The sequence below is a fragment of the Staurois parvus genome, unplaced genomic scaffold (genome assembly GCF_062004578.1).
Source record: "Staurois parvus isolate SC_StPar_1 unplaced genomic scaffold, SC_StPar_1.0 ptg000133l, whole genome shotgun sequence".
NCBI lineage: Eukaryota > Metazoa > Chordata > Amphibia > Anura > Ranidae > Staurois > Staurois parvus.
This window is the reverse complement of record NW_028317929.1, coordinates 1,613,322-1,638,703: the sequence shown is the minus strand read 5'-3', so window position 1 is coordinate 1,638,703 and position 25,382 is coordinate 1,613,322. Positions and strand designations below refer to the sequence as shown.

Here is a 25,382-nt window from a genome sequence, read left to right as displayed (position 1 = left end):
AAGGTCTGGGTGTTCTGGTTTTAATACTACAGGGATGGGTCTCACCAGTCTTCTGACAAGATTCCAGGGAATGTCAAATTACTACAAGCTAATGCTCCATCACAATGCAGAAGGCTCTTCCCTGGAGATATGAGCTACTCCACATCTTGAACCACAGACAGAAGTAGGGTAAAGGTAAGTATACCAACTAGCTTTTTTTTTCCACCCACAGATTTGTTTTTTTTATGTTGTGCAGTGCTTTCACATAGGGGAGGGGACTGTCAGTGAATTAGCAGCCCTATATATCTTAATGAAATGTCTGCTTTATTAAATACATGTAATATCAGCGGCAGTCTCTAGAGCACACGTTAGTTATAGACATACATTGTAGATTTGTTTTTTTTTTTCGTTCAGCCTGCATGCTGAATGAAAAAAAAAATCTAACAGATTCCTTCATCTATGCTAAACAATGTGAATGAATCTCCTGATGTGGCTACTGTACTCTTACAGCCAGCAATGCCAGCTGTCACAGTACCCAGACAGTGTCTGTATGTAATTGAATGCAGGCACAATTCAATTGACAATTTTCATCCAGCTCCTTTGATTTTTCAGTCAAAGGATGTCAGGTAGGAGGTTTCCAACAGGACCACCTAAAGAAAGAAATTCTAGTTGATCATCAAGACCACACAAAATTCTCTCCCTGCATAGTCAGCCTAATTATGTAACCAAATTAAACACGGTGATATCAACATGGCACAATATATTCTTGCATTAGGATCCAGGAAAACAAAGGTTTGATGGTTTATATAATAAATATAACACTTGTATATGTATAAAAATAAAACATAAAAAATGTAAATATGTGTTATATCTAATACCCATCATCAATGCTGCCACCTTAAAATAAGATCTAAAAAATCTACAACTCCAACCTCGAAGTAGTGGCGTGACTTATTATTACCACATTAATGAAAATAAAGTGCATAAAATATAAAGTTCATATGAAAAGTCCATACAAAATCCAAAAACTGTGCAAGAAAGCTTCACAAATCATCACTTGCATGTGAGATCCCTCTTCCTTCAGGTAAGTTTCTTCACATGCCCAAATGGTGATTTCTGAAAACGTCAGTTTTGCACAGTTTATGGACTTTGTATATGAATGTTAGCTGCCTGTAACTGTGTCGGGAGCACGCAAGGTGTGTGCTTTTGGCACAGTTCTGGATTTTTTCGATACAGATCTAAGAGGTCCCTCTGCGTTAAGGCTCACCTGCCAAGAGGCCGCATATATATGTGTGTGGACGGCGGGAAGGAGTTAAGCTATGTAAACGTAAAAAGTTTCAATCCATGTTCAGTAACATGCTTTTTTTCTTTTTTCATGTTGTTCCAGAAGTGAAGAATGGATTTGTAGTTAACACCCAGAGAAAGAATATTAGCATTTTTGCTTTAGTCCTTTTTTTCATAAAAATAAAAAAAAAAAGATTGGGAACATTGCTTTTTAGGATTATAAAGAATGTCGTGACAGTGAGAACAAAGTGGGAAGATTATGGATATTGTATACTTACAAAAAGTAATAATTATACAGTATATTGCCCTATTAACAGCTTCAGTGACTGACAGTATATCTCTTGTATCCACAACTGGATTATCTTGAGTAATTGATGAAAACATCATAGAGGTGAATAAACCACACAGCACACAGCTGCCAATTGTGTTTGCTGTGTGACTATTTTTATATGAAGGTGAACATGACTGTTCAGAGAATGATTATCATTCTTTTTAACAGAAAAATAGAATCACGATCCTTCACATTGTAGACCATGTTGTGTGGGCATCCATCTGTGCCCAAGCTGCTCAGCCAAGCATCATCTGATATAAGAAAAAGGAAATTATTTGTGGCAAGTAGTTTTGCATGTGTACTTACATCAGCAATGGCTGAATGCACACAGAAGTCCTGCTTTGCCCATTGCTGATGAACTGTGCCTCATTGTGGTTCAGTGGGAATTGCTGAAAGTAAGCAGCATATGAAATAAGTTCAGACTAACCCATAGTCTTGGCTACAGAGGCAAAAGTACACATGTAAAACTACATGTAAAAATATATACAGGAATTTAATCATAAGCATGACCATAGTTCAGCAGTGTGATTTACTATAATGTATATTTATTATTAAGCAATAACCTGATCATAAGTTATCAGTCACTATATCAGTTCCTTCACTTACCATACAATTTTGATTCAAAAGATTTAGCTATCCCAAAGAACTTCACCATCTGCAGTTTGTCTTCTTGCAGAATACATTGCCACAGATGAATTATAACAGAACACACAACATACAGGAGGATCCTTAAAAGTGGTGTCTATTATCCATTCAAAAGGAAAGCAACCACTTATTGGGCTGGATCATACTTCAGAGAACTCAGGCTCAGCTCACCCAGAAATAGTGCCATGACCACTCTGTTCTATGGGTAGGTGTAAACATACTCCACTGTCTGTTAACACCCAACTACCCTCCAATCCAATCCACCTAAATGGAAGAGGACTGGTTTCCTTCTGTTTTGTTTTGGAGCGGACCAGATTGGATGTGGAGGTAGGTGGGTGTAAACGGACAAACGTCAGTAAGGATGAATGGACCATCTGATCAGGTCTGCCTGAAAAGCTGACAGGTGGACCTGATTGGATCTCCCATGTAATTATGCAGTGCAAAAACTGTATATGGTTGGCAGGTTAATTTAAAGAGCAATAGTTATATTTAAATCTTTAGAGGATTACATACACTAGGAATATCTAAAAACTGGAGCAAAGCAAACAAGAGTTAATGCCCTTGTTCCATTGTGAGATTAAAGCAAATTTTGCTGCTATGGGTAGGAATAACACTTTTTTCACAATGAATTAGCAAAAAACAAATCACACTGCATCACAGAAGATTTGAGTCTGCATTTCCAAGGTGGATCTAACACCTGGGTAGCCTTTGCAGGTGTACAGGGACCTTTGAATTCCTGGGGACTATCAGCATCTCCTCTAAAGCTCCTGAGTGAGGTAAGTAGCTACTGACCAACAATGTAACAGGTCCTTTCCCATACTACTGGCCACTAATGTAATAGTGGGCCTTCTCCCACTGACCACCATTGTAACAGGGGCCATTCTCCCACTGACCATCAATTTCAGAAAGATGGTCAGGGAAAGATTAGAACAACCTGTCAGGTGTTTACCATTTTCTGTGTCTATACTAGTAGATTCACCCTCTCTATTTCTCCTTGGACCTTTGTCATTGATATTGAGAGTGATGGGAAATCCAAAATTTCACAGTTGTAACCAGAAAGAGAGGTGAGGGTTTATCATTCAATATGGACACATTTCTGTGACAATAGTCTAAAAGGGAATATATATCCAGCCCAGTTTAACTTGGGGGCAAATCTAGGCTTGTTTCCTGCCTTGACGACTTCCAAATGAAAAAGAGGGGAGATCACACACAATGGAGGTCTATTCAGCAATATTTTCACCTAAAATACACACAACTTTCACACAATATCAAGTTAATATGGGGGGAATCCTGGGCGAAAGTTGTGTGTATTTTAAGTGAAAACATTGCTGAATAGGACCCTGTCACAAACTGCCAGTGCCTCTCCCATCCCCCGCCATATCCCTTAACCCCTCCCTTCCTCCTTGTACATTAGAAGGTCTGTGGGGCTTCCATGGACAGGGCTGGGCCAGCCGTTGCCGAGGCAACCTAGCCGCGTCCCACATGATCTTCAAGAGACCCACACAGGAAGCAGCCTTCCCTTTTTGTTCCTGGCCATGTGGGTAGAATCATCCTGCTCCCAGAAAGATGTTGGGAGGCTCGGGTGAGGGGGACCAAGCCTCCCCAGCCATCCCCCCTGCGCACTCTTCAGACCCCCAAAAGGTCAGGACTCTAGCCCTCTACAATACCCCAGGGTTGGGAGTCTCCACAGCTCTGCATGAGCCTTCTCCTCAAAGATCAGACCCCACAGCTGAGACCGTGCCAGTCTGTAAGCTTGTCTACTGAGCACCCTTGCACCCTGCCTGCTGCTGAGTGCCCTGGGAGCTGTGTCTGAGGGACCCTGCACACTATCCATGGCTGCGTGTCCCTGGAGGCTGTCTGCTGCTGAGTGCCCTGGGAGCTGTGGCTGAGGGACCCTGTACACTATCCATGGCTGCGTGTCCCTGGAGGCTGTCTGCTGCTGAGTGCCCTGGGAGCTGTGTCTGAGGGACCCTGCACACTATCCATGGCTGCGTGTCCCTGGAGGCTGTCTGCTGCTGAGTGCCCTGGGAGCTGTGGTTGAGGGACCCTGCACACTATCCATGGCTACGTGTTCCTGAAGGCTGTCTGCTGCTGAGTGCCCTGGGAGCTGCTGCTGTCTGCTGATCGCTGGTTGTCCCTGGAACACTGACCGCTGGTCGTCCCTGTCTGGAGCCGCCTGCCGCTGAGGGTCTGCAAGCTGCTTACCGTGAGTGTCCTGAACTGTCCCCGCTGTGTGCACTGACCACCCGTGTCCTGATCTGTTCCTGCTGTGTGCACTGACCACCCGTGTCCTGAACTGTTCCTGTTGTGCGCACTGACCACCCGTGTCCTGAACTGTTCCTGTTGTGTGCACCGACCACCCATGTTCTGAACTGTCCCCGATGTGTGCACCGACCACCCGTGTTCCGAACCGCCCCGCTGTGTGTGCACTGACCACCCGTGTCCTGATGGCATGCCCAGAGTATAGCTACCTGTGGTGCCCCTGAGTGCTTGAGCCATCGCTACCTGTTGAGTCCCTGTGAACCCAATGACCCTAGAAAGCTGGGTGGGAGCTGTGCTGTGGCCAGTCTCCACAGCTAGAGTCCCGTTGAGTCCCCGAGGCCCCTGCCCAGTGGTAGGTTGCCGCCTGTTGCCCGAAGCCCCTGCCCAGTGGTAGGTTGCCGCATGTTGCCCGAGGCCCCTGCCCAGTGGTAGGTTGCCGCCTGTTGCCCAAAGCCCCTGCCCAGTGGTAGGTTGCCGTCTGTTGCCTGAGTCTCCTGCCCAGTGGTAGGTTGACGTCTGTTGCCCGAGTCCCCTGCCCAGTGGTAGGTTTCCGTCTGTTGCCCGAGGCCCCTGCCCAGTGGTAGGTTGCCGTATGTTGCCCGAGGCTCCTGCCCAGTGGTAGGTTGCCGCCTGTTGCCCGAAGCCCCTGCCCAGTGGTAGGTTGCCATCTGTTGCCCGAGGCCCCTGCCCAGTGGTAGGTTGCCGTCTGTTGCCGAGGCCCCTGTCCAGTGGTAGGTTGCCGCCTGTTGCCCAAGGCCCCTGCCCAGTGGTAGGTTGCCACCTGTTGCCCGAGTCTCCAATCCGCTGTCCAGTCACGGAGGGAGCTTGGCTGAGGCCCCAAGTCGAGGGGGGGAGATTGCCTGCCTGTCGCTGAAGATCCCCCCCCCCCCCCGTGCCTGGAATAGTCCCTGGTTTGCGCACACATCACGCTCCCTGCCATTTCCCTATTGAGTGTCTGTCAATTTGTTGCTTCAATAAAGTTTGTGTGTTCCCCATCTTCTCCGTGTGCTCTGTTCTGCCTACGCTTCCGTTACAAACCCTATGTCCTGTAATAATGTTAATCCTTTATTTCAGTTTAGCACATGATCTAAGATGATACTCCATGGTGTTTCTAATTGTATTCAGCACTGTCAAAAAGCACATGATGTGCATCCTTAGTTCCAGTGAAGGGAACTCTTAAGGCATCAGCATACCAAGGCATTTTGGGCAATTTCATGCTTCCAACTTTGTGGGAACAGTTTGGGGATGGCCCCTTCCTGTTCCAACATGACTGTGCACCAGTGCACAAAGCAAGGTCCATAAAGACATGGATAAGTTTGGGATGGAAGAACTTGACTGGCCTGCACAGAGTCCTGACCTCATCCCAATAGAAAAACTCTGGGATGAATAAGAGTGGAGACTGCAAGCCAAGCCTTCTTGTCCGACATCAGTGCCTGACCTCACAAATGCGCTTCTGGAAGAATGGTCAAATATTCTCATAGACACACTCCTAAACCTTGTGAACAGCCTTCCCAGAAGAGTTGAAGTTGTTATAACTGCAAAGGGTGGGACAGTTCAATAGTGAACCCTATGGATTAAAACCGGGATGCCATTAAAGTTCATGTGCGTGTAAAGGCATGCATCCCAATACTTTTGGCAATATAGTGTATCTAACCAATTTGCATCAAACCAGGCAGAAACTTATACTAAGTCTAAATAAGGTTGTATAGTCGCACTGTAATGTCTGTGGTGAACTTTAGAGGTGACTTCCCACAACTTTCTAGAGACTTCTCCCTTCTTTTTGAAGACAGTAAGAAAAATGATATCCTCCACTGGGAAACAGACAAAAAAAAAGAAAAAAAGCAGACAATAGCTTCAACCCTTCCCATACAGTATCCAAAACTAAAAAAGTAATGCATGTTTTATTTGCTACAATGTACAAAAAAAATCAGCCATATGACTGTTATTTTTAGTTTCTGACGGTCCTAATTTCTTGTTTTTATGGCAAATAATAAATGTTATAGTACAATAAACACAGCTACAGTTTGAGTGAAGATTCACGACTCCTTTAGTAATTCAACTCCAATGACAGACAGAGGTAAACTATGAGTGCACATCCATTGTGGAGACACAATGAAAAATAGATTCTGTGAGTCTGCACCTTCCTTGTTTGGTAACATAATGATAGATACAGTGTAAATGACTAGGGGCAGAGTTCAGCAAAAAAAATAAAATACGGTTTTGCAGATATGGACAGGATTTGGAACAATTGTTTGGAAGTATGAACTGTTTTCTCAGAGTTCCATTGTATCTAAATCCTGAAATTGTTAAACTGCGCCATTATTAAATACAACATTTAAACAAAGACATTCTTATTAGACAAAATGTGGAAGCCAATTCATCTGTAAAATATCACACTAAACAAACATAATATCAGGGTATTCTCTGTAATCTAAGAAATGAAAAAAGAGATACAGTACCTTTAACCTTTCGGTCACCCCATCTGTAAAGCTGACAGTGAACTCAGCAATTTTCGGCACTCGTATCTTCTTGTTCTTTTGTTCAGACTGATACTCTGTCCTTGTCTTCACAACCACCTAAAACACAACAAAAGTGTTAGCCTGGAACATGGGAGGATAACTGAGATCTAAAGTGTTCGCAATTAAGGAAAAGGTTCAGGTCGCCGCTACAGTGGGTTCAAGGTGAATCCTGTGTTCACGGTTTACGGACCTATCAAAATAATGCAGGAATTCACCATAGTAAACAACAATATGGTACCAATATACCAAATTTCCTGCAAAGGCAATTTAAAAATAAAGCTTTTGCTAAAAAAAAGACAGGTGACACTACTGCACCCTACTACTGCCTTCAGGAATAGCTGGGTACTTGAAATCCCATGTGAATAAGCTGCAGCAATGGGCTGGAATGCATTCTCACGTGATTTCAAGCACCCATATATAGCAGGAGGCAGCTGTGCCTCTTGAAAGCATCAGAAACAGGAGCTAAGCTTTTTTGTTTTAGCAACAGCTTTATTTTTAAATCACCTTCTCAAGTGATTTGACTTTGAATGTGGGGCTTTCATTCATATGAGCCTTCTATTTTCATGGAAGTCCTCTTTAAATGGTGATAAAAGTGAAATATGCCTGGCCAATGCATGTGCATGTAAGTGCAGAAGTTTACAGTTGCGTTTGAGAGAACTTGTGACAGAGTTATTGTAATTGTGGGACACAGAGCATTGTCACTCCATAACAGCTGATGTTTTCTATATAGCATGCAGATGGCATTGCACACTGTACTTAACTCCAATGTAAGATGAATGAAAAACTGGGTTCAGCTCAGATCCCAGCCCATCGGTCATACCCCATGACATGTTTCACCCACATCGGGCTTAAAGCGGTAGTAAATCGCAAAAAAAAAATTCCCTGCAAAATAATGTGATAATGTGCTAGTATGCATCACATATTAGCACATTGTGAAAGACTTACCTTAGAACAAAGCCCTCCAGCAGTGCACTGTCACCACTGACAGGGCTTCCATCTTCACCCAGTCTTCCTTCCAGGTTTGCCGGCTCTGGCAGCTTGATTGGCTGAGCTGCAATGACATCACTCCCGTGCATGCTTGCAGGAGTCTCGGCTGTGGCACAGAGCTCTGAAGGAACGGCACGGGTATACAGTTCCTTTAGAGCACATGCACTGGTGACGTCATTGGCTACAGGCACACTGAATATCTCCTAAACAGTGCATGTTTAGGAGATATTCCTTGTAGCTACACATAAGCTTTATTACAGGGGACTCCAAACTGCGCCCAAGGGCAGGATGTGGCCTTTTGCTAGCCTTTATCTGGCCCTTGGGCCACTATTCCACCCACTGACACCAACAAAGGGACACTATTTTTTACACTGAGGCCAATGATGGGGCATTATTCCTCCCATTAATACCAATGATGGGTATTAATGGTAGGAATAGTACCCCATGTTTATTTTCACTGATGCTGGGCCCGGGACATTCTCTACCGGTCATTCTCTACTGGTCACAATCCGGCCCTCCTAAAGTTTGAAGGACACTAAACCAGCCCTTTGTTTGAAAAGTTTGGAGACCCCTGCTTTATTATAAGCTTACCTGTAGGTACAAGTGTCCAGTTGGCGTTTACTTCCACTTTAATAGTTATTAATTGCTCGAGCTAAAGCTGATGGTTACTGCCACCTGAAGCTACACTGTTCAACCACAGTACAATATTTGTGGCTACCATCTCTCAAAACATACACTCTAATTTCTATTTGAAGATAAAACCTGTCACAACTCCCTGTTATTGAAGCCTAATAAAACTGCTTACATACTGTCCAGCCATTTCAAAATGATTTTCTCCTTCTTTTATAGTAATACCCTGTTAGTTTTAAACAGCGCATAAGAAATAAATCTGTCACTTTATTGTGCATATGCTATTTAGGAGAATATTAAAATGTTAGTCCACCTAAACAATCATTTCAGTTTTTGGTAGATACTGAAGAGTCAAACCACCTGTCACTTCCTTAGAAACCATATGGCCAAATATTTGTGGACACCTAGCTATCACACCTGCATCTGTTTCTTGGACATGCCATCCCATCCCAAAACCATGGACAGTAATATAAAGTTGACATACCCCTTGTGGCTGTTACTGCCTCTACTTTTCTACCAATGCTTTCAACAAGGCTTTGGAGTGTGTCTGTGGGAATTTGTGCTCATTCAGCCAAAAGAGCACTTATGAGGTCATCTACCCTTTATTGGAAACATTTGAACTCAATACTTTGGAGGAGAGGGTGCCCACATACTTTGGTCCATATAAATAGGTTATGCTGTGGCCATTTAAAAGGGGATTATACTATCATTGTTGGAATATTTATTTGATTATAATTTTAAGTGGCACCAATATGCACAAAAATGATGGTATACCACTAAATATATGTTTTAATCTTTGATAGATGCAATCTGTCTTATATTATTATACTAACAAGATCTGAAAGTGTCTTTAGTTATACTCTCATCTTTGGGAGAAAAAATTGTCAAAAATTATTATTGTGTTTGTTCAGTTTTTTGATACTACATAATCTTGAGATACAACAGAACTGATGAAATGATTGTTTGATATTCTTACTTTACAATCTTTTTGGCTGTATCCATCACACTTTGGCTTTTGTACAATTTCTTTGTACTATTTACAATAAAAGTTTGTAAACAAAAATGGTGCATGTACCATTTCTACCATTTTTAGTACTACACCACAACACATGTCAGTGTGTTGTTGCACTAACAGTGGCAAGAAAAAGTATATGAACCCCTTGCAATTAATTGGTTTTCTGCAGGAATTTGCCATAAAATGTGGTCTGATCCTCATCTAAGTCACAACAAACACAAACAATTCTAATTTCCCATGTCTTTACTGAATACACCCATTAAACATACAGAGTGCTGGAGGAAAAAGTAAGTGAACCCATAGACTAATTACTTCAACGAAAGCTTGTCAGTAGTTTACAAACCTGGAGTTCGATTACCGAAATGAGTTTGGAGGTGTGGTTTAGAGCTACTTTGATTGATAAAAGACACACATTTTCAGATTGTTGTTCTTAAGAAGCATCAGCTGATTTGAACCATGCCTCGCAAAAAAGGAGCTCTCTGAAGACATACAATCAAAAGCAGTTGATCTGCATAAGGCTGGAAATAGATATAAGGCAATCCTAAAGTGTTTAGGCATCCTGCAGTCAACAGACAAACTGTCTATAAATTGAGACAGTTTATTACTGTGGCTATTCTTCCTAGAAGTGGGCACCCAGCCAAAATGACTCTCAAGGCACAATGCAGAATACTCAGTGAGGTAAAGAAGAACCCATGAGTAACAGGCAAAGGTTTGAAGACATCACTGGAACTGGCAAACATCCCTGTTCATGAGTCTACTATATATACGTTTTTGAATAGATGAGGTGTCAATGAACCCTCCAGAACACCCCAGAGGAAGCCAGCGATCTCCAAAAAAGAAAAAACCGCTGTTGCGCACTTAAGTTTGCCAAAGAGCACCATGGCAAACCACAACGCTATTGGGAAAATGTTTTTTGAACTGAAGAAAAAAGTTAAATTCTTCAGAAAGTATACTCAGCACTATGTATGGCACAAAAGGGCACACTTTACCACCATCAAAACATCATCCCAGTGGTGAAGTATGGTGGAAGGAACATCATGATTTGGGCTTGCTACGCTGCCTCAGGGCCTGGACCACTTGCCATCATCAACGGGAAAATGAATTTCCAAGTTTACCAAAATATCCTATAGGATAATGTCAGGGTGGCTGTCCGCCAGCTGTGGCTTAGCAGAAGTTGCGTGATGCAGCAGGACAATGACCCTTCTTCAGAAAGAAAAAATGTGCCTTTTGGAATGGCCCAGGCAGATCCCAAAATGTAACGCCATAGAATAAATTCAAGAGAGCCATTCACACCCAACATACTACATAATTTGCCTGAGCTGAAGCAGTTTTGTAAAGAGGAATGTTCAAAATTTCTCCTGAATGTTGTGCAGGTCTGATCCAGAGCTACCGAAAGTGCCTGCTTGATGTCAATACTGCCAAAGGAGGTTCAACCAGCTATTGCCTGCAGCTTTAACATTAGCCTTATTTACACTGTTGAATGGCTGTGGGGGATTGGGGTGTAATATGCCTTAAACCAGTGCACTTTGTCCCCTCCTCCTTTAACCCCATCGTGAAGCATACAGTGATGGAGGCCACAGTTTGTCATTGATGCAGTCTCATTGGATGCTGGAACTGGGCAGAGGGCCAGAAGCTCAGCATAGATCTAAAGTGCAATAGGTGAAATCCAGTGGTATAGTATGGGGGGATTTACTAAAACTGGAGTGCGCAAAATCTGGTGCAGCTCTGCATAGAAACCAATCAGTTTCCAAGTTTTATTATCAAATCTTAACTGAATAAGCTGAAGTTAGAAGCTGATTGGCTACCATGCACAGCTGTTCCAATTTTGGTAAATCTCCACCTATGTGTCCAAGTTCAGAAATATCCAAGGCCACATAGAAGTGGATTTACCATTTTAAAGGTAACTGTAGTACCTGAACTATATTTGTTATATTAGATGGAAGCTTTAGCTGTAAGGTTACCATTTGTCCCTGTTTCCTGGCCACAGTCCCCAATATGAGGGGTTTTCCCTGGCAAATGAACATTCCCAGAATTGTCTGCAGAACTGACAATGTTTCAATATTTACATTGCACAGGCATTAATTGGCTCCCAGGTCTGCTTTCCTTTTCCAGATGCCTAAAGAAGTTAAAAAGCTTGCACCAAATCAGTGCATGCCTATCGCCAGCCATCTATATGATTCTGCAGCAGAGGCAGCATGATGGCTGCAGGAGGGCAAAAATAGAGAAGAGTGCCTGGCTGTCACAGTGTGGTGAGGCTATAATTGCTGCTGCACACACTGAACACAGGAGAGGAGGAACCACTCCAATGTGCTGCCTCTGTGTCCACAGTCCCAGGGGACCATAGCTGATCCTGGCTCTCATGTTTGTCCCCTGATCTCACCCAATAGGAACCTGCAGACCTGGCAGTGTGAGGGAGTTTTATCAGCCTGTACATCTGTGTTCTGAAGTGTCCAGCTCATTTCACTGTATATTGCTGTATACTAGAAAATACTTATAATTGTAGGACCCTCTTGTGTATATAATTAAAGTGTAGTAAGACGATTTCTAGACGCCTGGGTGTGAGTCAGAGGGTTTACTCCAGGTCAGGTTGGAGGGTTCTACAGGTCAGGCCTCTGGTACCTCCCCCTGGTTTTAGAAGCTTGCAGGAGTTTCTAGAAGCTAGTTGGTGGAGGCCAGATGGTTCTGATCTGCATATTCATGAGAGCCTGACCAATCTCAGGCAGGAGGCCTAACAGTGTGGCAGACAGGCCCATAAATATGAGGGAACTTGGCCAGCAAGGAGAGTCAGGTGGAAGATGGAGTGCTGAGGTGTGGTGCTGTGTAGCCTGGGAGGCAACCCCAGAAGAGGGGGGTTCTGCCTCCAGGCTGGAGGCAGGAAGAATGAGAGAAGGAAGCTGACAGAGGGAGCTCCACTGCCCTGAAGTCCACTGAGGAAGAACAGCCTGCTAGCCTGGAAGGAAACTAGCCCAGGAAAAAGCCTGAGAGCATTTTATTTAAAGCTACAGGATACAAGGACAGTGTGTAGTACCTCTACACCCCCAGGGCCTAAAAGAGAGAGGGCTGTTAAGTGCTATACCCAACCAGTTCTCCCTAGGACAGTGCTAAAAGTCTGTTCTAGAATCTTTTGCTCTGGGATACTCTTTAAAGACAGCTAAGTGGATGGGCAGTTTCTAGCTGGGGTCTCCAGAGATTCACTTAGAGGGGACCAAGTGCTCCTTACAGAGACTGTGTTTATGGATCTGTCAAGAAACTGATGCCACTCTGGAGGGAGTAGAAAGTGCAGGATCCTTCCTTTTTGTACAGAATTTAGGAAGTTTGTCTTCAGAGTTATTGCTGCATGTCCAGTTGGGCATCCCATATACCCATAGACCCTATCAAAATTGTTTACCCCTAAATAAAACAACAAAGACAAGCCCATGAACTGGTTACTGACTCTGACACTGTTGCCTGGCTGTGCAGGAAATAAGGGGGACCCAAAACCAGCGGATCTCAAGGGGGTAGCGCTACATGATATATTACAGTATATAATGCACTGTATGGGCTTGGTGTGTAACCTGTTGCTGAATAGCCCAGCTTGGTTCCTCAATAAGTTTTTTAAGCATACCAAGCTGATTGTGACCTTCACTCTTTTGAAGTCTGGTGCAACATATTCGTGTCAAAAGTTGCACTTCTGCACTCCACAATAAATGGTGGGTATGGTCAGCAGGGTTGTCCTCCTGTTAAGATTGGATTTCATTTTGAAAATCTAGTAACCTTACTATAAAGATTAACAGTCTTCTAATAACTACTGTATACAAATTTTTTAAAAATGTATTTATAATGCTTTTATTTATGTTTTTCTTTACATTTACATGCAGACCAAGCTGTCCATGAAAAGTGACAATGACAGGGGTTGAGACAAACTATAGCACTACCAAGGTTGCTTGAGATATGACTTTTGCTGGACAGCTTGGTCACCATGTAACTGTGGAGAAAAACAAGAATGAACATACTGGGTTTTATTATCACATGTATTTACCATATACAGTGCAGTTTTCAGTATGCAATATTTTGTCAATAGTTATCTTTTAAAGCAAACCAAAATCCTCCTTTCCTTTACATCCAAGGAAGCTGCCATCTTAGCTTTATGATCAATTATGACACCAGCCATTTGATAGTTTAACAGTTCGGTTGAGAGCACAAGCAAATGTAACAATTATCATTCACTGCATATCTTGTATGTGACTGTTTTGGAAACCTTTAGATTAATGGGTTTAGTTCTGCTTTAAAGCCACACACAGGCATCAGTAACGGTAGCTTAGCGTGTGTAACTGACAATTGGTTAGCACTTCCAGGCCTTAGGGCAGCAATAGTATTTTTAGCTGAATGACTCAATACAAACCAGTGCTCACTGAAATGATGGTTTTGCTTCATGCATTTTCAAAATGAATGCAAAATGCCCCGAAACCTCACATGTGAACCAGCCCTAAGGGCTTATTCCTGCAAGTATGTGAATGATGGTTTGTTCATGTGGCTGGAGCTGCCTGTTACTCTATGGGGATCACAGCTGCACACTGTCTGTGTTCAGGGCTGTACACCTGTAACCACATGCCTGTCAAATTAGGACCAATAGCTGCCCACTTGGAAGCAAAATATATTTGAAATATATTTTTCAAATATTGACATATATTTGAAATACTAAAATTTTGGTCATATTCAATATATTTAAATAAATATATATATATATATACACACACACACACACACACACACACACACATAGGTGAAACTGAAAAATTAGAATATCGTGCAAAAGTTCATTTATTTCAGTAATGCAACTTCAAGCCGTGATTTGTCATAATTGTGATGATTATGGCTTACAGCTCATGAAAACCCCAAATCCACAATCTCAGAAAATTAGAATATTGTGAAAAGGTGCAATATTCTAGGCTCAAAGTGTCCCACTCTAATCAGCTAATTAAGCCATAACACCTGCAAAGGGTTCCTGAGCCTTTAAATGGTCTTTCAGTTTGGTTCTTACCTGGGCTAAAGAAAAACAGACCTGGTCTGTTGCTCAGTGGTCCAAAGTCCTCTTTTCTGATGAGAGCAACTTTTGCATCTCATTTGGAAACCAAGGACCCAGAGTATGGAAGAAGAATGGAGAGGCACTGTAACGGACCGCCTGACAGTACCTCTATCAGTCCCCTGATAGAGCCTCCCCAGAGTGCGGAGTCTAAGTATCGGAGCACTTGTTCACCAGGGCCCTGATGGTGGGGATGGACTTGGAGCGCTCCGGGACCAGGTCGCAGCTGCTAGGTATCTCTACCAGAGGTAGAGGAGTCTACCAAGGGCTCCAGCGGGTTAAGAGTCTGATGTGAGGGAGCCCAGGGATCCCTGAGGAATGGATGGACGGATGAGCAAAGTCAGAGTCAAACAAGCCGGGTCGGTAACTAGCGGGTCGGTGAGGTACAAGACGATAGGCAAAGGATAGTCGGGTCACATGCAGGGTCAATACCAAAAGATCAGATCTATAAGGGAACATCCAGGAGCAGAGTCAGGCAAGCCAAGGGGTCAGGACAGGAGAAGGCAACAAGGTCAGACAATCCAGATCAGAGTACTCACAACACAGGCAACAGGATACAAAAGACCATTCGGCAACAAGCGTCTGTGCAGGGCTAGTTTAAGTAGCCCGCCCTGCACCTGACAGGCGCCGCCTAGGTCCTAGTGCCTGCCTAGTACTGTCAAGACGACGGGTGCGCCTGGGTCCTAGTGCCCTGCTACCTGCACATCTTGACAGACGCCTACGCATGTGTAGACCCATGCGTCGCGATGGTCCCTGACAGGCACACACTGCAAGATGCTTGAAGTCCAGTGTGAAGTTTCCACAGTCTGTGATGATTTGGGGAGCCATGTCATCTGCTGGTGTTGGTCCACTGTGCTTCATTAAGTCCAGGGTCAACGCAGCTGTCTACCAGGAGATTTTAGAGCACTTCATGCTTCCTTCCAGACAAGCTTTATGGGGATGCTGACTTCATTTTCCAGCAGGACTTGGCACCTGCCCACACTGCCAAAAGCACCAAAACCTGGTTCAATGACCATGGGATTACTGTGCTTGATTGGCCAGCAAACTCGCCTGACCTGAACCCCATAGAGAATCTATGGAGCATTGCCAAGAGAAAGATGGGAGACATGAGACCAAACAATGTAGAAGAGCTGAAGGCCGCTATTGAAGCATCCTGGTCTTCCCTAACACCTCAGCAGTGCCACAGGCTGATAGCTTCCATGCCACGCCACATTGAGGCAATAATTGCTGCAAAAGGGGCCCAAACCAAGTACTGAGTACATATGCATGCTTATACTTTTCAGAGATCCGATATTATTCTATGTACAATTATTGTTTTATTGATTGCATGTAATATTCAAATTTTCTGAGATTGCGGATTTGCGGTTTTCATGAGCTGTAAGCCATAATCATCACAATTATGACAAATACCGGCTTGAACTATCTTGCTTTGCATGTAATGAGTCTATCTCATATATTAGTTTCACCTTTTAAGTTGCATTACTGAAATAAATGAATTTTTGTACGATATTCTAATTTTTCGAGTTTCACCTGTGTATGTATGTATATATATATATATATATATATATATATATACACACACACACACACATACATATACATATATATATATATATATATATATATATATACACACACACATACACACACACACATACATACACACTGCATGTTGAAATGTGTTTTTATTACAAAATATATGAAAAATATTTTTAAAAATACATTTTCAAATATACTGTATGTCTTTTAAAATACAAATCTACATTCTTGGAATGTATTTACAAATATATGTAAAAATATGTTAAAATTACTTTTTTTAATGTTAATAGAAAACTGAAGAATATATTTTAAAAAATATTTTTCATATATTTTGTAATCTATAAAAAACGCATTTCAACATGCTATGTGTATATATATATATATATATATATATATATATATATATATATATATACACACTGCATATTGAAATGTGTTTTTTATAGATTACAAAATATATGAAAAATATTATTAAATATATTGATTATGGCCAAAATTGTTGTATTCCCAATATATGTCAATATATTTGGGAAGAATATTCTTAAAATATATTTCAAATATAATTTTCTTCCATATGGAGCTGCATCCCCATAGCATAACATTGGCTGCTTGCATGCAGTTCCAGGCAGCTTTAGCCACAAAAACAAAACACTGATTTACACTGTACAAGCCACAGCACCCATGTGAATGAGCCCCAAGACCTCATTCACACACAAAGCTTTATTTATTATCTCAATATAGGTTTTTTTTTCTTTTCGAGTTAGCAGAAATTTATGTTGTGTTGGTGTCCGCTAATAATGACTTTAGTGTATTTTTAGTGTGACTTTAGACTGTCGTTAGGTTGTACAGGGCCCTGTGAGTTCTAACATCAGACCTGCTTGTATCAAACAAAGTGTGTGTAACCCTAGGGATTGTTTTTTCTATGTGTGTGTTCACATGTGTGTATTTTTTAAATCATAGCCTCTATAACTTTCATACATGCCTTCCACCTGAAGAGTAGCTGGTTGACCCTGCCAGTCACCATTCTTCCTTGCTCTAAATTGACCACACAAAGCACAAAAAGTGATCTGTGTTAGCGTGCTCAGTTTCCATCCTTTCGCTGGCCGTTCAAAAGTACAGGGTACTGTGCAAACACACAGCATGCCTACTGTATATTGGATACTTTGTTCAATCACCATGCCTCCAACCAATCACAGCCTGCCACTGGCACACACCCTCTCCCAATCACAGACTGCCTCTTGAACACACTCCTTGCTCAAGCACAAATTGTATCTTGCCTCAGGCAGAACAGACTATAGAATACAGTCAAACTGTGTGCCTGCACAGTGTCCTGTAACCCCACCCCCACTATCAGGAAGAGATGTACAGTCATATGATGGGACTTTTAAACTTTGTTAAAAAAAGGTATGAAAAATCAAGGTAAGAAAAATGAAAACTAAGCAAAAGCAGTTATGGTACCTGCATAGTTAGAACTGTTGGTGGGAGTAGCAGGGTGATGTACTGTATATGAGTACATGAGTAAAATCAAAATTTTTAACATATATTATGAATAGAAGCCAATCATGTTTACACTAATGACTTTGAGATGTTTATGATTTGTACTGTAGAAACAGCCATTTCTCCATGCAGTAAAAGTGTGCCACAGTAAATAATGTGAATATTCCCTTCAATTATCCAAACGTGAAGGTTGGATAAGTAGGCAGGGATTTGCTTTTCACATGATTGGATAATTGAAGTGAATATTCACACATTTTTTAATGTAAAGATGCTCACCACCTTTAGTAAATCAGACTCAATGCATCTATTTCTTGCTATGAAAAAATTAATAGAGGGCATGAAGTAGATTCCACTTTACTAAGGTTATATATACCGTTATAGTCTATCTGCAACTGCAGATAGATAGATACATAGATAGATAGATAGATAGATAGATAGATAGAGAGAGAGAGAGAGAGATACATTTTTTGTTTTACAAACAAATATTTAGTACATGCCAAAGGATTACCAAAGCATAGTGGGTTAGTTAAAGAGACTGCAAATCAAACCTAATTAAACAGATACGGTATATGATCATGGATAAACCAATTCTGTGAAGACTCATTGAGTATTGTACAATGGGCATCATTTAAATACTACATAACTGAAGAAAACAAAAATAGTTTCAAAAGAAAGGAAATGATATATATATATATATATATATATATATATATATATATATATATATATATATAAATAAAACATATACAAAAACACTATACAATTCCTTTAACTGGTACTAGATACTTCAAACTGCATATTCTCTTCAGGTGTGTTATGGGTTGCATTGCATCTGCCATAAATTAGAGACTTGTTATAGGCCTCATTCACACCACGTGCAGAGAGAAGTGCATTTTTCTTCACCCATCTCTTCAAGGCCACATAAAAAACAATTGTTTTCTTTGTGTCCTTGTAGATACGTATGTTAAAAAATTACGTCTCTGCATATGGTGTGAACAAGCCAAAAATATTCCGTGCAAGCCAAATCTGATTTTTTTTTCCATCAGTCTTTATGCATGTATGGTGTGAAAGAGTACTTAAAGCTGAACTCTGTGTCTGCATTGTACATAAGGACATGGGAGGCCCATCTATATTTTGAAATTGGCTGCCAGGAGAGCAAAGAGTTAGGTATGTATTTCTCTCTGTTATATCCTTCTAAGCCAAACAAGAATTAGACCCTTAATACACACGGGGGAACCAAAAAGGCTGATGGACTGATATGTAAGTACCGCACAGCACGTATGTACAAATACAAGAAAATACACTACACAAACACAGTCCAAACAGCCTTAAGCCATTACAAAGGTAGCCCATCTAAAAAGCAGTGCTTGGCTTGTCATGTCTGAGCTATAGCTGAGATATCAGACAGCATCAAATACCTTATGTAGGATTAAAAGTAATCAAAAGATGGTGTGTGCCACTACTGACTTATCCTTTTTAAAATGTAGGTTGCCTGGCTATTATATTGATATGTTCAATTTAATAATTACGTGACCTGGAATAAGTATAATGATCTAGTGTTTAGATTTCTCTCTGAATTACCTGCTGCGTACTTTTTCCAGGTCTGAATTTCAGAAAATCAATGGTGGACAAGTAATTAACATTTTCCAAAAGGGGCCAGCAACTGCAACTTCCATAGTTTTCTCTGTATGGTTACCTTTAACTATGCCCGACTCCAGCTAAAATTATGTAATGTTGTTTCATTTCATTTTAAGACAGGTATATATGAAAGACACAAATTAATGAAGCTCAGTATTTCAAAATATATCTTTAAAGTTTTTCTCAACCCACAACAGTAAAATCAGTCTGCATTTACAGTAAAGCATGCTTGTTATACTCACTGTGGAACCTAAGGGGTTAATTCTCTGCATTGTGTAAAAAATACTGTTTGATCCTGACTTCTAGGATCCTCCCCTTCTTGTCTCCTGATAAGACATACTGTGTGGAGTCACTCTGCACATACTCAGTTTGCTGTGTATTGCTAGAAAGGTTGTTTTTTTCTTGGGAGAAGGCATGTGATCAGCACAGAGCCAATCAGTACTGTCCAGACAGAGGTTAGAGGCCCTGCATCTTCCTAGAGCAGAATGAAAACTCCTTCTCCTCCAAGCTTTAACATGTGCTCTTCTGGACACTGATAGAAGTCACAAGACTGCTCTCACTACTGAGAAAAGGTATTTAGCAGTTTATATTTACTAAAATATTTGCACTTCTATGTTCTGCATACTGCAGAAGACCAGATATAGTGAATGCAGGGTCTTGTGTTTAGTAACACTTTAAATGTATTTTTAATGCATAAAAGCAGTGTGAGTTTGACATAGTATTGCCCTTTTGCAATCCCCTGTACAGTAAAGCTCACACAGACAGAGGGATGAGCAGCACAATCAGTTCTACTGCAGTGCCCATGCGCTAACAGGGAGCATGCAGAGAGGAGGAGAAAGCAGAGTCACAGTGCAACAAGCTCATCACACAGCTGCTTCTCCTTTCATTGTTCGGTCAAAGACTGGGGGAGGGGCAGAACCCATGTTAAGTTATTGGGTAGAGAAAATAAGGTCTACTCACCTGCCAGACATGTGCTTTGTGGTATAGCTGCTTAAATCTCAAAAATGGATAAACAAAATGACAAATCTTTTAGCAGGTAAAACATAAGAGCTAAAAAGGTCCCACATATGATATCTGTGTATTTAGCTTGCAGATAACAGATATATACATATATGATATCTGTGTATTAAGCCTTCAGCTCTCCAATATTAATTTTATCTATGCATTTAGCTTGAGGTTCAGCTTTAAAGTGAGTTTAAATAAAAAAAAATGTAATAAATTGCAGATGACCAGTACCTAGCTGTAGTAGCTGCATTACTTTATGTTTTTCAGACTTTTTTTTCCCCTAACCACTTCCCACCAGCTGTACGCATATATGAAGCCTCTCGGTGGGTGGGTTTTAATGCCAAGCAGTCACATATATGTATCCCTAGGTAAACACTTTACTACACTGGGAGTGCACTCCCCGCATGCTCCCAGCACAGTAACAAGCAGGTACTGGAAAGCTCCCAATGCGTACTTGCAATTGGGAGCTTTCCACTCATGTAACCGCTGTGACTGCCAATCACAGTGTTCACATTGTTGGAATGCCCACCTCCACCTCCCAGGACCTGCTAAAGGGCCAGGAGAAGGCGGCAGGAAGGGGTTAATTTTTGTAAACCTACCTGTAACACACTTCCTTTGCTAGGGTGACATTTCTCACTTATTGTATTATATACATGGAGCAGCACCTTTGTCACTCTAGGCCACTGATTTGGACTACACACATTTCCCCCTGTCCCCATCTCTATTGCATTGAGGAAGAGGCATTTTATAGTTCAGATAGCTGCTGATAACATGTTTTGAGATTTCAATTCAGTGCAAAGGAAGCAAGTAAAATCTCAAGAGTGGAAAGCCAATGATACTACGCAAAATCTCAAGGGTGGAATACCAACAATACTATCTACAATCCCAAGAGTATAAAGCCAATTACACAACCTACAATCTCAAGAGTGGAAAGCCAACAATACTACAATGATACAAGACTGATGAAGAAGGCGGGGTCTGCTTTCAAAGCGTGTCGCTGATTGGCTCTAGCATCCCTGACAGTTCATTTGACTGCTTCTCTGAAGGGTCCCAGCAGTGGCTCCATGGATCACTGCACCGGCTTCCACCAGTGTCCTGACAGTTAAAAGCAGCTCCCAGGAGGACATTTCACTGCTCTCTAGACCCTGGACACTGTTCAGCTGTTATGTGTATATACTATTTGGACATTTGTGAGTGCAATACAATCTGTTTTTGCTTTTATTTAATAAAGTTACTACTGCACCAATGGCTGCTTGGCGCCTCTCTCTCCCCTTCCCTCTTTCTCAAGCCAACAATACTACCTACAATCGCAAGATTGGAAAGCCAACAATACTACCTAAAATCTCAGGGGGGAAAGCCAACTATACCACCTACATTCTCAAGAGGGAAAAGCCAGATATACTACCTACTAAATCAAAAGAGGAAAGCCAGTGATACAACCTACAATTTCAAGAGTGGAAAGCCAACGATACTACCTACAATCTCAAGAGTGGAAAGCTGATACCACCTACATTCTCAAAAGTGGAAAGCCAGAGATACTACCTACAATCTCAAGAGTGAAAAGCCAACAATACTACCTAAAATCCTAGAGTGGAAAGCCAACAATAATATGTAAAATATCAAGAGTGAAAAGCCAACAATACTAACTAAAATTTCAAGAGTGGGAAGCCAGAGATACTACCTACAATCTCAAGAGTGGAAAAGCCAAAAATACTACCTAAAATCTCAAGAGTGAAAGCCAGAGATACTACCTACAATCTCCAGAGTGGAAAACCAGAGATGCTACCTACTATCTCAAAAGAGGAATGCCAATGCTACTACCTACAATCTCAATAGTGGAAAGCCAACAACACTACCTACAATCTCAAGAGATGCTACCTACAATCTCAAAAGAGGAAAGCCAGTGGTACTACCTACAATCTCATGAGTGGAAAGCTAACAATACTACCTACAATCTCAAGAGTGGAAATCCAGAGATGCTACCTACTATCTTAAAAGAGGAAAGCCAATGGTACTACCTATACTCTCAAGAGTGGAAAGCCAACAATACTACCTAAAATTTCAAGAATGGAAAGCCAGAGATTCTACCTACAATCTCAAGAATGGAAAGCCAGAGACACTACCTACAATCTCAAGAGTGGAACACCAACAATATTATGTAAAATAGCAAGCGTGAAAAGCCGACAATACTAACTAAAATTTCAAGAGTGGAAAGCCAGAGATACTACCTACAATCTCAAGAGTGGAAAGCCAACAATACCGCCTAAAATCTCAAGAGTGGAAAAGCCAAAAATACTACTTAAAATCTCAAGAGTGAAAGCCAGAGACACTACCTACAACAATCTCCAGAGTGGAAAGCCAACAATACTACCTACAATCTCAAAGAGTGGAAAGCCAGAGATGCTACCTACTATCTCAAAAGGGGAAAGCCAGTGGTACTACCTACAATCTCAAGAGTGGAAAGCCAACAACACTACCTACAATCTCAAGAGATGCTACCTACTATCTCAAAAGAGGAAAGCCAATGGTACTACCTATACTCTCAAGAGTGGAAAGCCAACAATACTACCTAAAATCTCAAGAATGGAAAGCTAGAGATACTACCTACAATCTCAAGAATAGAAAGCCAGAGATACTACCTACAATCTCAAGAATGGAAAGCCAGAGATACTACCTACAATCTCAAGAGTGGAAAACCAACAATATTATGTAAATATCAAGCGTGAAAAGCCAACAATACTACCTGAAATTTCAAGAGTGGAAAGCCAGAGATACTACCTACAATCTCAAGAGTGGAAAGCCAACAATACCACCTAAAATCTCAAGGGTGGGAAGCCAGAGATGCTACCTACAATCTCAAGAGTGGAAAGCCAGAGATACTACCTACAGTCTCAAGAGTGAAAAATCAACAATACTACATATAATCTCAAGAGTGGAAAGCGAACAATACTACCTATAATCTTAAGACTGGAAAGCCAACAATACTATGTAAAATATCAAGAGTAGAAAGCCAACAATACTAACTGTGCTAGCTCTACTTACTAGTATGAATAATACCCACTTCTATATGCCCCACCTGAGTCTGACACCAGAAGCAGTCGCCTTTGGCTGCAATATTCCAGCAAACAGCAATAGCTTAGCATCATACGTTACTCATGTTCCTCATCCAACATTGACATGAAGGGGTCTATAATATAAAGCGTAAGGTGAAGTAGGCAGGCTGATGGATTTGACAGCCACAAATAAAGGAGAGCCCTGTAGGTCAGTAGAGGATTTATTCATAATAACATTACCTTCTCTGGAGCAGAAAACTGCAGATGGTTTACATCCAAGGGTGTGATCAAAGGCACCGTCTGAAAGCCATCTTCGGCAGAAGCCTCCTTAGTGTTCTTGTCACTCAGATTGCTCCCCAGCTTCACCATCCTTATTCCTCTCTTCCCACACCTAGAGAGCAGGAAAATGTCCAGGCTCAGTCAAATGCATCCTTTACAAATGGAGGGGATCAGAGCTCATCACAATAGACATTTTTATGCATGAAATCCCTTTGATCTAATACTAACGTAGGACAGTAAAACAAACAAACTATTATACAATGTCTATAGAGGATGCCTATAGATAAGCCCTTTGATTACATGCGCAGGCTTTCTATCAATGAGCAGTCAGGGAGTGTCTGCTATGGATGGTGGCTGATGGAGCTGATAAAAGCGAATACTCACGATGATGAGAAGCTGTCTGTCTCTGTCCAGGCTGCTAGGAGCAGAGCCGAGCGCTCTCCGTGGTGCTGATGCAGACAGCGATCCTAGAACGACGGCTTCTGACAGCTTCTAAGGCGAGCGGGGCGCCTATTGCAGCACAACTCTTCCTGCGGCACTCGCTCTCTAGCCGGCTCTTCCTTTTCGCCTGTACAAGCTCGCCCTCTGCTGCCCAAATTCGAGAAAGCGCATGGTACCTAGAAATCCATTTACTGACCAAGCAGCAGGGAGAACCGAGGGACAACGCTACTTAAATATAGACATTTAGCCTGGCTGTGTTTATTTCTAAAGGCTGCCACTGTAAAGTCTTTGTGGTAATGACAAAGAGGTGAAAGCATAACCATTAAGAGCGTTAAGGCATGCTGCAGTCACTCTTGCTGTTGCTATGAAATGTTACAAGCCATTCTTTTATTTCCTATAAAAATATGAGAAAAGTATTCGTCATGTTTCCTTAGAGACAAGACAATGCAGTGGTTTGATGGATGTCATGACGGAATGGCTGTAGACACGAATATGTAATTATAAATTGTTATTCCGCGCTCTCCCTATTACTGCCACCCACCAGCTGCTCATGGAAAATAACCTGCTCTAGGTATTTAGATTGAGATGTTGGCTATAGGTAAGCGGTTTGTGTGGTTTGGGGGGTTGTCTTGTTATGGGTGGGGTTTTGTTGTTAATTAGAATAGCAGCCTTTTATTTATTAAAGGTTTTTATAGTGCTGACAATTTACACAGCACTTTATCTATTTATTACAGGTATTTATATAGTGCCAATAAATTACACAGCACTTTATATTCACATCAGTCCCTTCCCTAAAGGAGGTTGCAGTCTAAGGTCCCTAGCTCATATCCACACACATACTAAGGCCAATTTAGGCAGGATCTAATTAACCTACCAGCATGTCTTCAGAGTGTCGGAAGAAACCCACACAGGCACAGGGAGAACATGCAAACTCCACTGTGGTTGGGATCCAAACTAACAACCCTAGTGCTGGTAGGCAGAAGAGCTAACCATTTTACCACTGTGCTGCTCTCATACTAGGTGTCCCTTGATGATTGCTTACCTCTGCTTGCAGATGACAGAAAGGGTAAACTTCAATCGATGATAGCTGCAAACAGAGCCAAAATCTCCCTCAGGGAGCTTACAATCAAAGGTCCCTAACTCACATTTAAGTGTACTAGGGCTAGTTAACCTACAAGCATGTCTTTGGAATGTGGGAGGAAACCTACAAAGAGAA

The 25,382-nt window shown here is 41.7% G+C and overlaps 1 protein-coding gene across 1 annotated transcript in view; it reads right to left on the bottom strand.

The window, feature by feature from the left end:
* Positions 1-24,278, bottom strand: part of NSG2 (neuronal vesicle trafficking associated 2) — an 88,454-nt gene extending 64,176 nt beyond the window's left edge. Inside the window, exons 1-3 of the mRNA XM_089672997.1 lie at positions 24,110-24,278; positions 23,687-23,837; positions 6,961-7,077 (exon numbers count right to left, since the gene is read on the bottom strand). Coding sequence (XP_089529123.1) covers positions 6,961-7,077; positions 23,687-23,815 — 246 coding nt within the window. The 5' untranslated portion in view covers positions 23,816-23,837; positions 24,110-24,278. The remainder of the gene's footprint in view (positions 1-6,960; positions 7,078-23,686; positions 23,838-24,109) is intronic.
* Positions 24,279-25,382: the final 1,104 nt, after the last annotated feature.